The sequence below is a fragment of the Denticeps clupeoides genome, chromosome 15 (assembly GCF_900700375.1).
Source record: "Denticeps clupeoides chromosome 15, fDenClu1.1, whole genome shotgun sequence".
NCBI classification, from domain to species: Eukaryota; Metazoa; Chordata; class Actinopteri; order Clupeiformes; family Denticipitidae; genus Denticeps; species Denticeps clupeoides.
Window position 1 is genome coordinate 13,955,112 of NC_041721.1, and position 14,322 is coordinate 13,969,433.

The following is a 14,322-nucleotide window of genomic DNA, read 5'->3' on the forward strand; positions in this document are numbered from 1 at the left end:
AGGCTCAGGGCTTAGGTGTTCAAGTTCTCTCCTTCTTTGGCGAGCGCTCTCGGCCTGCTTGAAGGGGTTGGGCGGGGATTCCCGTGACAGCTTCCCTTTGAAAGGTGTGCATTCCAGCCGTGGCAGCGCAGCTCAGCCTGGGGGCCAGGATGAATGATTGACAGCTCTCTCTCCAACCATTTTCCGACGACATGCTCTGCTCCCCCAGTTCATGTGCACGGTGATTGCAATACTCCTGCACTACTTCTACATGTGCACGTTCGCCTGGATGTTCGTGGAGGGGCTGCACATCTACCGCATGCTGACCGAGGTGCGCAACATCAACCACGGACACATGCGCTTCTACTACGCCATCGGCTGGGGCATCCCTGCCATCATCACGGGTGAGAGACCACAGACACGTCTGCACAATTTCTACATTATTAATCGCTGTGATTATGAGTCAGGAATAAAACCGTTAATGTCCCCACAAAATCATGTACTCCATCAAACAAATTATACACAAGAAAACGTGTCCTCTGCTTTCAACCATCACACTTGGTGAGCAGTGGGCAGCCATGACAGGCGCCCGGGGAGCAGTTTGTGGTTTGCTCAGTGGCACCTTGGTGGTTTGGGATGATTACGTTTCCTTACCCGCTAGGCCACCACTGCCCCTAGTGGACAGTGCCAGAAAGTCATAACAATTGCATAAATTGATAAATAAGTTTTGATCCAAGCAGTCAAATCATTGCTTTGCAAGTCATCTGGGATGGGGGTCAACAAATTGTCGTGTGTGGCTATCAAGGAATGTAAATTGTGTTCAAATCAGTTCGAAATTGTGTTTGAGTTTGTGTACTCGCACCCCACAGTTCTATAATCCTGACCTACATGGTGTAAGTGAGCAGATAATAAATGTCTTATACCCTAATGTCTAATATCCTCAGTGTAGCATTGACAGCGCATGACTGTCAATAATAAATCATATTCAGATTAGACTTAAAATTGCGTCTGGTTAAATAAACTAAATAAACTCTGCCAAATGCCTTAAATGTAAATAAACTAGTTAAATACGCCCAAAATTCAGCTTTTTAAAAATACTTGTCATATTGATGGTACTTGGAGATGCGGTTCTCATTGAAAAATGTTTGAGAACCACTATATTTATTACATTTATACAGGAATCTTAGCAAACATATCATGTATGCCCTCCACTTGGTGAAGTTAGGTGACGTTAGTTCCCATTCTACGTATATTTGAAAAACATTCATTTGCCAGTAAGGGTATTTTACCAGCCAGATCTCACACCGGCCCGTGTCCCGTCATGTCAGAACTCATCTCCACTGAAGTCTCCACCCGTCCTCCTCACTGATCCCTGTGGGAAAGAGAGGGTCGGGGAAGCAGCCTGGAGTCTCTTTACAGTGGAGAGCAGCTCTGTTATCTCCTGCTGGAAGACTTCCTCTCCGGGTGATTAGGGCTCCAGAGGGGCTGCTATTGAACCCGCCGGGGTGTCAGTTGCCTGCTGGCAGGGGCTCAAGGCCTGGAGGTCTGGGAGAACAGAGCAGGACCCACCTCCTCATGAATACCTTCATCTGCTATTATCTGAGCGGTGTTAATCACCAGCGATTGGATCAAAATATTTGTGCATTTTTGTTTTGTCGTGAATGCAGTCATAGATTAAAATCAAATGGAAATTTTCAGTTCAAAAACTAGGTGTGTGTGTGTGTGTGTGTGTGTGTGTGTGTGTGTGTGTGTGTGTGTGTGTGTGTGTAAATAACATCACTAACAGTAGAGTTCTTTTTTTGTTGGTGGTTTTGTCTGCAGGTCTTGCTGTGGGCCTGGATCCTCAGGGATACGGGAACCCGGATTTCTGCTGGTTGTCTGTCCACGACACCCTCATCTGGAGCTTTGCCGGGCCCATCTGTGTGGTGGTCCTAGTGAGTTTGCTTTTTTTCAACTTTTCTCTCTTTCACCCACCCAAAGCTTTTTATTAATTTAAAATGGCATCAGAAAAAGAATGGTGCATCTCTAGAGCTAAACCCAGACTCCTCTCCCTCCTGCAGGTCAACATAGTGATCTTCATACTGGCTGCCAAGGCGTCGTGCGGACGAAGGCAGCGCTCCTTCGAGAAGTCTGGAGCCATGTAAGTCTCAGCGTCTGACGGCACGATCAGCAGTCTTTATTTCACCTTCTGAGGAATGCTGCCCTAATTGAAAAGCTCTTTAAAAATCATTTGTGTGTGTGTGTGTGTGTGTGTGTGTGTGTGTGTGTGTGTGTGTGTGTGTGTGTTTCAAGTCCTGCACTACGGATGGCTTTTCTTCTCCTGCTGCTCATCAGCGCCACCTGGCTGCTGGGTTTGATGGCTGTCAACAGCGACGTCATGACCTTCCACTACCTGTTCGCCGTCTTCAGCTGCCTGCAGGTAGGCGTCCTCGCCGAAATGAATTACCGCTAATGACTGTAATTAGATATAATTGAGAGAAATTGGAATATTTGCTTCTGATTCATCATTCTGACTCACAACTCGTCCGTCTCGCTTTCAGGGCATTTTCATTTTCTTCTTCCACTGTGTGTTCAACAAAGAAGTGAGGAAGAACCTGAAGGCGGTTTTCACTGGGAAGAAGCCCCTCCCTGACGAGTCCAACACCACCAGAGCCTCCCTGATCACCGTAAGACTGCTGAAAAGGCTTTCATCTTAATTTTTTGTATATAAAAATAAGAAGGAGCACAGTCTAAATGAATGGATGAACCTGCAGCGTTCCCTGAACTGTAACAACACGGAGGACGGGACCATCTACCGCTCCGCCATCGGAGAGTCCACGGTGTCTCTGGAGAGCAGTATCAGGTCAGCGAAGAGCCACAGCGGCTACATTGCTTACACGCTCAGGTAACATGGTGATGGCTGCATGGCGTGGCATTTGCTTTTTAACGTAAACTACAGGCTGGAAGCTTGGGCTCACTGTAAACGATACTCAGAACTGTAATTCCAGAAAATATTTCAAACGAATGTAGCTGACAGGAGTAACTAAAAGGCCCAATCTTCTGGTGTGTCTGTGCGTATCTTTTTGCTTCCGGCATGTGCTCTAAGCCCTCATCTTTAAGTGCATTGTCTCCAAACTCTTACTGCAGATATGTGCGCTGTTAATTCTTTTCTGTGGAATCACGTACACACTGGGCACAAACGCATGGCTCTGCCAGCCGCATGCATGCTACATTTATCTGTTGTTTTTTTTGTACAGCATACCATCTCCCTCTCTACTAAAAATGTGCACTTCAGATGTGGTAGTAGCCTAGTCTGTAACACACTCGCCTATGAACCCCACTTACTCTCCAGGGGGGGACTGTCCCCTGATAAATTCCAGAAATGTAGATGCAGATGTAGTCCAACTTTGAGTGTATGTATACGCATACTGATGAGCTACTGGATGAGCCTGACAGGACAGGTTATCTTGGGCGGGTGGGGGGCTATGTGGGAGTGAAAGAGGTACCTGGCGCTGGGAGGGGAATATTTCACCCCCTGCCGGCACTTAGGTTCTGGTCCTGCTTCTGTAGCCTCGCGCCTCTCAACATTCAGAAGGCATCTAGGAAAGCGATGGTAAAGTAAGACAAGCCTGCTCTGTTTACAGGGACGACTCAGGCCAGAAGCCCAGTGTATCGTCCGGTACAGCCCGAGCTGGACACACCGACCTTGACGGCTCTCTTTTCCACCGCAACAGCACCAAAGGAGATGGTAGGAACTTGTTTACATCAGCAACTCTGAAGTTTATGGTTTATGTCTCACTGTCAAATGTCGATTGTCTTTCCTACACAGATTCAGACTCGGACAGCGAGCTCTCGGTGGACGAGCACAGCAGCTCCTACGCCTCGTCCCACTCCTCCGACAGCGAGGATGATGAGGTGGAGATGAAGCCCAAATGGAACAACGAGAGGCAGCCGATCCACAGCACACCGAAAGGTTTCCTAACTCTTTTGTATATTCAGATTTCTGCAAAGACGGCTTCAGTTCCATCTGGCTGGTCCAGGTTTTGTTTGGGTCTCACTATTAAAAAGTACAGTAGGTACACGACTCTGGCCCACTAGTAGATGGGATACAATCAAATTTGGTAAAAGGACCTCTGAGGGCTTGTTTTTACACTGAAAAGCCATTTCAGCTGATATATTTATTTACCATCAATGTTCATGTAATCCTGCGTCATAATGGGAAAATGTCATGATTTGCAGTGGACACTGTGACCAATCACGTCAAGCCTTACTGGCCCACCGAGGCCACCACTGCCAGTGACAGTGAGGATCCCGGAGGCCTGGAGAGGCTGCGAGTGGAAACCAAAGTGAATGTGGAGCTTCACCCGGAGAACAAGCTGAACCACATGGGTGAGCCTCCACAGGACAAGGACGCTTCCGCCAGGGACGGAGCTCCTTCCAACCACTGCAACAGCACCCACCAGCCGCCTGAGCAGAGGAAAGGTGAGCGGCAGACCTTCACAGCTTCCTCCCATGGTACACCACCACACTCCTCACTTGGCAGTGGACCACGTTCATATAAATAAAAAAACTGCAGACAGAAATGCTTCATGATGCTGCTCGTAACGTTGGTACGTTGCTCATTGTAAACTACAATCTGTAGTTTCAGGGACAGTCCCCCTGGAGAACTCAGGAATGTAAGACACCGCCTATCACGGCAGGGTCTGGAGGACTCTGGTCCAAGATTTATTCTTAACACACTCTGAAAACAAAGGGGACATGTCCCCAAACAACGAGTGTTAGCACAAACAGCAGGGAGCAGGGAACAGGTGACAGAAAGCAGAAAGGGACAACTAGGATATCTCTACAGGTCTCAGGAGGTTTCATACATGTGATTCTGAGCAAACACTTCAGATACGGTCCCTCCAGTTACATTTTGCGAACGCATCAAGTCCCACAAAATCAGCAATTTGCTGCATTTTCACGAAAGTCCTTCATGTGAAGTCACAACTGTTTTACAACCCTGGTGTGGCACTGCTGTCACCTTCAGCCATATGGCCAGCATGAAGAAGAGTCACAAGTGCCATTTAGGGTGACCAGACATCCTTAAGGAATGCGAGTTATGCACTTTATCTGCATGCCTGTAAATGTTGTTCTTGTCTCACTCGTTCAGTGTCTGACTAGGCCTATACAGACCTTGGACGGGGTTTATCTGGGGACATTTTTGAGGAAACACGCCACAAAACCAAAAAAAAGCATGAAATCCTGGGGGACCTGATTAGAGTTTAGGAAGCAGGAGAAGTTGGGCGTGGCAGAAGGGCCGAGGAAAAGACACCACCACTCAAGCCGGCTTTTAAAGTGGGAGGAGCCTGATGATAGACTGCCGTCATGCGTGCTGCTTCCTCGTCCTCCGCGCCAGTCGCATGTTTATTTAGGTATTTTTATTTCAAAAAAACAAAAATAATAGATTTTATTAACACTATTGGTGCTTTTGTGTTTTGTTGCAGGCATTCTGAAAAACAAGATAACCTACCCTCCTCCACTGACCGACAAGAACATGAAGAACCGGCTGAGGGAGAAGCTCTCCGACTACAACCCGACCACCATCTCCTCCAGGACGCCGTCGGTGGGATCCACTGAAGGGGTGCGTCCGGTCGGCGGGAGCAACAGCATCCTTATCAAGCCCCCGGCCCGGGCGGTGACCCCCCGCGAACAGCAGAACGGGGTGGCGGTGAAGCTGCATACGAGGACGGTCAACGGTGGCAACGAATCAGACTCCGAGTGAGTTCAGCTTCTCCACCTCCTGCACCACTCAGCTACTTATCCCATAACAGCAGCGCTTTTATTTCAATCGGACATATTTCATCGAACAAACCCATAATTAGCACCTGGATTATGAAGAGAGGCATGTGCGTTTGCATTTGAATTAATTCCATAATGACTAAAACCCCACGGTTATATGCGGCCTGGATGCTTGGAATGTTCTGCTCCACCCTTGTATGTTGCATCTGCTCACACTAAATTTGCCTGCCTGGCACCCGTTTAACCCGCATGTCTTCACCTCCGTCCTGTTCTCTCTCCTTCCTCATGCAGCGGCAGTAACGAAACCTCAATCTGACCCAGCAGGAAAGCAGCGGACACCCACCCCCAGGGAGGGGAATGAAGACCCGTCACAAGAAAGGTGGAGAGAGGGCGGGCAGGCGGGCCCTCAGCATCTCTCCAGCACTGACCTCTTGCGGGGAACCAGGTTAAGGCTGCAGATGGACGTGTGCTGGACAAAAAAAGGGAACGTATGAGACTGAATTTGGGGAAAAGTACAAGAAGACGTGAGCCAAGATGTGCCAAACTGCCAGAGGAGGAAGTGACATCCCCCGGCTTTTCACAGGAAAATTGTCCGTTCTCAGAAGAACACACACACGCACACACACACACACACACACACCAAACGCGGAAGTGACGAAGTGACCAGGTGCCGTCCATTCCCAGCCACTCTTTACCGAGGGACCGGCATCCACGCACCAACGCTGCGCTGGACTGTGTAATTACTCTGTAGATATTTTATAAATAGATTATTTTGTACTTGAACCGGTGAGAGAATGTCCCAGGCATTTTTGTATATTGAAATGTGCTTATTTGCGTGGTTTTTACAAGCGATTCCAAATCACACAGGTTGATTTGAACTGACTCTGAAACTCGGCCTCATGGTGCATTCGTATCTGTCGAAAGATCTTACTCGACACAAATTTTTTTTTTTTTTAATGTGATAAAAATTGTGTTCGGGACCAGAGGAGACAGCGTGCCGTCCCGATTACCAAGTGCCTTACTGCTCTGTTTACTCTCAGTATTCGCAGCAACCTTCCGACCTGAACCCTCCATCTCCCAACATCTTCCGTCTGGCCTTCCACATTATAAGACACTGGAAATGTATTGTAAAATATGTATATTTATTTTGAGACACTGGAAAAATGACTGTAATTAAAACCACTTTGTATTTTAGAGGACAATTTTATTATTCGTGTGTGTGTGTGTGTGTGTGTTTCAAATGTAAAAGTGATGTCTTTAGAAATACCTCACTGACACAGACCCAACAAGACCGAGGAGTTGGACCAACAGTAATATGGAACCATGGTGCTGCCTGGTTCTGGTGAAATTCTGACTGAATGGGTCATGGTTATTGTTGAAGCTGCAGTCACAATTTTATGTTGAAAAGGACCCAGTGAATCAACATTGTGTATGAATCCATTTTAAATACTGCAAAAATCTACAAAATCACATTTAGTGTAAAACATCAGCCGTTAGTGTAGATTTGACGATTCAACCAAATTCCTGACAATTCCTGATGTTGGTGTCTATGGTTGTTATCAACTTCAATGGCATGTTGTGGGTCTCCAAGAAAAAAAATGCTGTTCATAGACAAAATGAAATATTTTACAGGATACCGTAGCCTCTGAAAGGAAAATAATTTCTTTGAAAGATTGCTCTTGGTTTCAATCAGGAATGTCAAGCTCAGGCCACAGTTTACCCACAGTCATCTGTGCAACGCATCCAAATGTAATTACATGGGATTATTCGTCACTTGGCGCCAGATCGACTGATCCTCATTTCCCATCTACAGATCCTCATTTCCCATCAACCTCCTGGTTAGACTGGTACACCGGACACGGGCTGCTCTGGTTTAAAGATGCTTTGATAAATGCTGGTGGGTGAAGGCCGTGGTCGCTGCTCTCTGGCTCCCTCTGCCGGTGGACGCGGCAGCGCACATTGTGTTCAACTGTAAAATGGTTAAAAAGTCATAAACTGCAGCACAAGGTTCAAGCAGAAATTATCACATGCACATGGCAGTAAATACTATTTACAAGAAGTAATTAGAATATCATCCGAGAAAAAAAATAGAGAGAGAGAGTCTGAAAACTGAATTCGATGTTAAACTGGATCACGTGATCTCGAAAAGCCGATAACGGGGCCGGAGCTCACGCCCCCTAGTGGATTTGATTATATAAACTGCTACCTGTGGACAACTACATTACTGATCAACAGTTTAATCTTCAACACTGACAGAAAGCCCCGCTTGCGCAGGGCATCAAAAAATTGTTAAAAACTCATGCTAGTCCTCTCCACGGAAATCTTTAGTAAAAGGCGAAAGATTTATACGAGTTGAAGAGAACTCAGAGTGTACTGACCCTCCACAGCCTGGAGTAACAGCGCCACCGATCCCACTACTCTACACCGAGACGGGTTTACCAAAAGAAAACCGGCTGGAATTAATGTAACAATCTCAACTGTAACTTAATTATCTGTTATCTGTAAAAAAACTGTAACATAATTAAAATTATTCATATACATATAAACTTACTGTAAATAGATCTGCCTGAATTTAATAAATTGGCAATGTACAAATACAAAAGTACATTACTGTACACTTATTTGGGCAGATCTATTTACAGTCTTAAGGACAAAAATTATATAACCTTAAGAAGAATCCTTCACCCCAGCAACACTTTTGTATATAATATTTAAGGGGGGTAAGGCTATGGTTAGTAAGAATGAGAGTAAATATTGGAGGGGCAGTGGTGGCCTAGCGGTTAAGGAAGCGGCCCTATAATCAGAAGGTTGCCGGTTCGAATCCCGAGCTACCAAGGTGCCACTGAGGTGCCACTGAGCAAAGCACCGTCCCCACACACTGCTCCCTGGGCGCTCACTCAGATGGGTTAAATGCAGAGGACAAATTTCACTGTGTTGCTGTCTATCACATGTGACAATCACTTCACTCCCTTCTTTCACGTCTGGTCTTCCTCTGAGCGCTATTCGACCGCTCCAGCCAATCCAGAATGCTGCACCACAACTTGTTTTCAACCTTTCCCAACTCCACCACATCACTCCACTGCTGCGTTATCTCCACTGGCTTCCTGTAGCTGCTCGCATTAGATTCAAAATACCGAGGCTGGTCAACAAAGACAGGGAGGGGTCACACCCTCCTACCTCAGACCTCGATCTCTCCGATCCTCCAGCACGTCTCAACTGATTCCACCATCTCTCAGCGTACTAGGAAAACCATCACCGAGACCATCTCTGTCCTGGTTCCCAGGTGGTCGAATGAGCTTCCACTAGATGTTCACTTAAGATCTTCAAACGCAAGCTAAAAACCTTCCTTTTTAGGAAATATTTTAGATAATCCCAGAATTTAGGTACGGTGCCTCAGATTATTTTAAACTTCGCTTTCATGGTTTTAACAAAGACAAATACATTTCAAACCAGTAATTCATTGAAGATCTTTAATTTCATGATTCACTAGTTTGCTCAATTTTACAATTCCTCCAGGTCCCGTCCAGTAAGCAGTGGATCTGCACAGATGATGAAAAATGTTCATCACGCTGCTACTCAGATGACCTCAGATAATAAAGTCAACTATGAACTCATCGCGTAATTAGACGATATTCACGTTTAATGTTTTACAGTCACAGGAAGCCCCGCCTGTGCAGGGCACCAAAAAATTGTTAAAAACTCATGCTAGTCCTCTCCACGGAAATCTTTAGTAAAAGGCAAAAGATTTATACAAGTTGAAGAGAACTTAGAGTGTACTGATCCTCCACAGCCTGGAGTAACAGCGCCACCGATCCCACTACTCTACACCGAGACGGGTTTACCAAAAGAAAACAGGCTGGAATTAAGATTAGATTAGATTAGATTCAACTTTATTGTCCTTACACATGTACAAGTACAGGGCAACGAAATGTAGTTTAGGTCTAACCAGAAGTGCAATAAGCAGCAAGTGCAGGATACAGTTCAAATAAGTTATATATATATACATAAAGTGATATGTGCAGGACAAAGTGATATGTGCAGTACAAAGTGATAGTACAGTGCAGTGATTATCAGGAGTGTATGGGGGGGGCAGAGGAGTTCAGCAAGGAAACAGCTCTGGGAAAAAAGCTGTTCCTAAGTCTGCTGGTTCTTGTCCGTGGTAGCCTGAACCGTCTGCCTGAAGGCAGGAGAGAGAACAGTTCGTGGGCCGGGTGGGAGGAGTCCTTAAGAATACTGTGAGCTCGACGCAGGCAGTGCTTCCTCTGGATGTCCTCAATGGATGGAAGTGGAGTCCCTGTGATGCGCTGGGCAGTTTTCACCACCCGCTGCATCGCCTTACGCTCAGCAACAGGGCAGCTTCCATACCACACTGTGAGACAGCTGGTTAGGATGCTCTCTATTGTAGAGCGGTAAAAGTTCAACAGGATGGAAGTGGGTAGCTGGTTCTTTTTTAATGTTCTCAAGAAGAAGAGGCGCTGGTGAGCCTTCTTGACCAGGCTGGAGGTGTTAATGCTCCAGGACAGGTCCTCTGAGATGTGGGTCCCCAGGAACTTGAAGGATGTAACAGGCTCCACAGTCATCCCATTGATGTGGATGGGATCATGCGAGCCTCTTCTCTCCCTCCTGAAGTCCACAATGAGCTCCTTGGTCTTGGTGCTGTTTAGGAGAAGGTTATTTTCTGTGCACCAAGTGGCCAGATGCTGGACCTCCTCCCTGTAGGCAGTCTCATCGTTGTTGTCGATGAGACCTATCACCATGGTGTCATCTGCAGTCATGGGTGAAGAGGGAGTAGAGGAAGGGGCTCAGCACACAGCCCTGTGGTACACCAGTGTTGAGCGTGACAGTAGTGGAGCGGATGTGGCCTGACCTTACATGCTGTGGTCTGCTGGTCAGAAAGTCCATAATCCAGTTGCAAAGTGAGGTGTTGATGTCCAGGGCTCTAAATTTAGAGATTAACTTAGAGGGGATGACAGTGTTAAATGCTGAGCTGAAATCAACAAACAGCCTCCGTGCATAGGTGCTTTGCTTGTCCAGGTGTGTGAGTACAGAGTGCAGCGCTATGGAGACTGCATCCTCTGTGCTCCTATTGCTACGGTACGCAAACTGGTGTGGGTCCAGAGTTGGTGGGAGAAAGTCCCTCAGATGTGCTGTAATTAATGTAACTTAATTATCTGTTATCTGTAAAAAAAACAAACAAACTGTAACATCATTAAAATTATTCATGTACATATAAACTTACTGTAAATAGATCTGCCTGAATTTAATACATTGGCAATTTTACAATAAATTACACTTATACAGTAATGTACTTATGTATTTGTACATTGCCAATTTATTAAATTCAGGCAGATATATTTACAGTCTTAAACAACAAGAAAAAATGATATAACCTTAAGAAGACTCCTTCACCCCAGCAACACTTTTAATGACAAAATCTCAACACTCAAGACCTTTTACTGTCATTTTACAGTTGCCGGGACAACGTGATTTGTTAGCAAGGCTGAGGGCTGTTTTTTTACACTGAAAAGCCATTTCAACAATTTAGCACAATTACAAAGCATTCACTCTATGCTGATATATTTATTTACCATCAATGTTCATGTAATCCTGCGTCATAATGGGAAAATGTCATGATTTGCAGTGGACACTGTGACCAACCACGTCAAGCCTTACTGGCCCACCGAGGCCACCACTGCCAGTGACAGTGAGGATCCCGGAGGCCTGGAGAGGCTGCGAGTGGAAACCAAAGTGAATGTGGAGCTTCACCCGGAGAACAAGCTGAACCACATGGGTGAGCCTCCACAGGACAAGGACGCTTCCACCAGGGACGGAGCTCCTTCCAACCACTGCAACAGCACCCACCAGCCGCCTGAGTAGAGGAAAGGTGAGCGGCAGACCTTCACAGCTTCCTCCCATGGTACACCACCACACTCCTCACTTGGCAGTGGACCACGTTCATATAAATAAAAAAACTGCAGACAGAAATGCTTCATGATGCTGCTCGTAACGTTGGTACGTTGCTCATTGTAAACTACAATCTGTAGTTTCAGGGACAGTCCCCCTGGAGAACTCAGGAATGTAAGACACCGCCTATCACGGCAGGGTCTGGAGGACCCTGGTCCAAGATTTATTCTTAACACACTCTGAAAACAAAGGGGACATGTCCCCAAACAACGAGTGTTAGCACAAACAGCAGGGAGCAGGGAACAGAAACAGGTGACAGAAAGCAGAAAGGGACAACTAGGATATCTCTACAGGTCTCAGGAGGTTTCATACATGTGATTCTGAGCAAACACTTCAGATACGGTCCCTCCAATTACATTTTGCGAACGCATCAAGTCCCACAAAATCAGCAATTTGCCGCATTTTCACGAAAATCTTTCATGTGAAGTCACAACTGTTTTACAACACTGGTGTGGCACTGCTGTCACCTTCAGCCATATGGCCAGCATGAAGAAGAGTCACAAGTGCCATTTAGGGTGACCAGACATCCAAATGGCAACGCATCCAAATGTATTTACATGGGATTATTTGTCACTTGGCGCCAGATCGACTGATCCTCATTTCCCATCTACAGCAGAAACCTCCTGGTTAGACTGGTACACCGGACACGGGCTGCTCTGGTTTAATGATGCTTTGATAAATGCTGGTGGGTGAAGGCCGTGGTCGCTGCTCTCTGGCTCTCTCTGCCGGTGGACGCGGCAGCGCACATTGTGTTCAACTGTAAAAGGGTTCAAAAGTCATAAACTGCAGCACAAGGTTCAAGCAGAAATTATCACATGCACATAGCAGTAAATACTATTTACAAGAAGTAATTTGAATATCATCCGAGAAAAAATATATATCTATACATACACAGACACACACAGTCTGTGATGTGATATAAATTTATATATATTATACACAGTCTGTCAAATCTGAATTCAATGATAAACTGGATCACTTGACCTCGAAAAGCCAATAACGGGACAGGAGCTCATGCCCCCTAGGAGTGTTGGTTATATAAACTGCTACCAGTTAATGACTTCATTACTGATTAAAAGTTTAATTTTTAACACCAATAGAAAGCCCTGCTTGTGCAGGGCATCAAAAAAATGTTAAAAACTCATGCTAGTCCTCTCCACGGAAATCTTTAGTAAAAGGCGAAAGATTTATGCGAGTTGAAGAGAACTCAGAGTGTACTGACCCTCCACAGCCTGGAGTAACAGTGCCACCGATCCCACTACTCTACACCGAGACGGGTTTACCAAAAGAAAACAGGCTGGAATTAATGTAACAATCTCAACTGTAACTTAATTATCTGTTATCTGTAAAAAAAACTGTAACATCAATAAAATTATTCATATACATATAAACTTACTGTAAATAGATCTGCCTGAATTTAATAAATTGGCAATTTTACAATAAATTACACTTATACAGTAATGTACTTATGTATTTGTACATTGCCAATTTATTAAATTCAGGCAGATATATTTACAATCTTAAACAACAAGAAAAAATGATATAACCTTAAGAAGACTCCTTCACCCCAGCAACACTTTTAATGACAAAATCTCAACACTCAAGACCTTTTACTGTCATTGTACAGTTGCCGGGACAACGTGATTTGTTAGCAAGTCCACAAATGTTCAGGAAACGTGGCAGTGCCAGATATAAAAATACAATACACTCCACTGTCAAGATATTGCACATGGCCTGTTGGTCCTACACCCATCAGATCTGAACCTTTTTCCAGAGGGCAGTAATTTGGAAAGGTGGTGGTTGGGATGGAGGTGGCCTGTTAGTACCACTCTGGCTCTGGAGAGACACCTAGAATCCAGGATGGAGTTGTTCTCAGCTGTTCTTCTCAGCTACTGCACAGCCAGCATACCACACAGTAATCATTTTTCAGAGCTCTTTCTTTATCATATTTTTTTATCCTTTAAGACATAATGTCTAAGTATAAACTAATTTAAATGTTTAAGAGATTTTGATGACATAAAACTGAATACTGAGAATACTGCTGATACGACAATAACACTCTTGAATTGGTATGAGATATATCTTCCTGGTGGGTTAGTGAAGTGAACCCATAACCAAAAGACTGCAGGTTCAAATCCCGAACCACCAAGGTACCTGAGTGATGTACTACTGCCAACGTCTTTGTGTGCACCGTGTGCTGTACCGTGCTTTGTATCACATTGACAAAAACAAGATAGCTTTTTCTGGCCAAATCCTACTGTGGAAAAAACATTTTTCATATATTTGTGACTAAACTTGTCAAATGCTATTTATAATCACCGCTAACTATACTCAATGGCAGATTCTGTCTCAGACAGTTCTACACAGTATACCACAGGTCTGCTCCTCTCCTGTTACCTGCCCAACCACATCTAATGTGCGGTAGAGTAAGTGGATGCCAGTTCTTAATATCTTTTTATTTATTTATTATTGAATTCTTAAATAACAATGCAATAATAACCATTGACAAAGATGGAGGTTGACTGCCTTGATACAAGCTTTCCAGAGCATCCAAGGTGCTACGTTTCCCTTTGTGCAAATTAGCTAAAAGTTTACTCACTTTCCAAAATAATTCTGAGT

The 14,322-nt window shown here is 45.1% G+C and overlaps 1 protein-coding gene and 3 non-coding genes across 8 annotated transcripts in view; 1 reads left to right on the top strand and 3 right to left on the bottom strand.

The window, feature by feature from the left end:
* Positions 1–6,946, top strand: part of celsr1a (cadherin EGF LAG seven-pass G-type receptor 1a) — a 58,097-nt gene extending 51,151 nt beyond the window's left edge. For 2 of the 5 annotated variants that reach the window (XM_028953848.1, XM_028953851.1), the window contains 11 exons: positions 209–383; positions 1,801–1,913; positions 2,040–2,119; positions 2,272–2,398; positions 2,520–2,645; positions 2,733–2,863; positions 3,603–3,706; positions 3,788–3,931; positions 4,198–4,440; positions 5,445–5,718; positions 6,064–6,946. In XM_028953848.1, the coding sequence (XP_028809681.1) occupies positions 209–383; positions 1,801–1,913; positions 2,040–2,119; positions 2,272–2,398; positions 2,520–2,645; positions 2,733–2,863; positions 3,603–3,706; positions 3,788–3,931; positions 4,198–4,440; positions 5,445–5,718; positions 6,064–6,100 (1,554 nt within the window). In that variant the 3' untranslated portion in view covers positions 6,101–6,946. Of the gene's footprint in view, positions 1–208; positions 384–1,800; positions 1,914–2,039; positions 2,120–2,271; positions 2,399–2,519; positions 2,646–2,732; positions 2,864–3,602; positions 3,707–3,787; positions 3,932–4,197; positions 4,441–5,444; positions 5,719–6,030 lie in introns of all 5 variants that reach the window. The other 3 variants (XM_028953850.1, XM_028953852.1, XM_028953849.1) reach the window with 2 other exon arrangements.
* Positions 6,947–7,997: 1,051 nt separating this feature from the next.
* On the bottom strand, positions 7,998–8,111 carry LOC114765445 (U5 spliceosomal RNA). The gene has a single exon (XR_003742632.1). It is a non-coding gene; the product is annotated as a U5 spliceosomal RNA (small nuclear RNA).
* Positions 8,112–9,400: 1,289 nt separating this feature from the next.
* Positions 9,401–9,514, bottom strand: LOC114765452 (U5 spliceosomal RNA). The gene has a single exon (XR_003742639.1). It is a non-coding gene; the product is annotated as a U5 spliceosomal RNA (small nuclear RNA).
* Positions 9,515–12,805: 3,291 nt separating this feature from the next.
* LOC114765450 (U5 spliceosomal RNA) lies at positions 12,806–12,919 on the bottom strand. The gene has a single exon (XR_003742637.1). It is a non-coding gene; the product is annotated as a U5 spliceosomal RNA (small nuclear RNA).
* Positions 12,920–14,322: the final 1,403 nt, after the last annotated feature.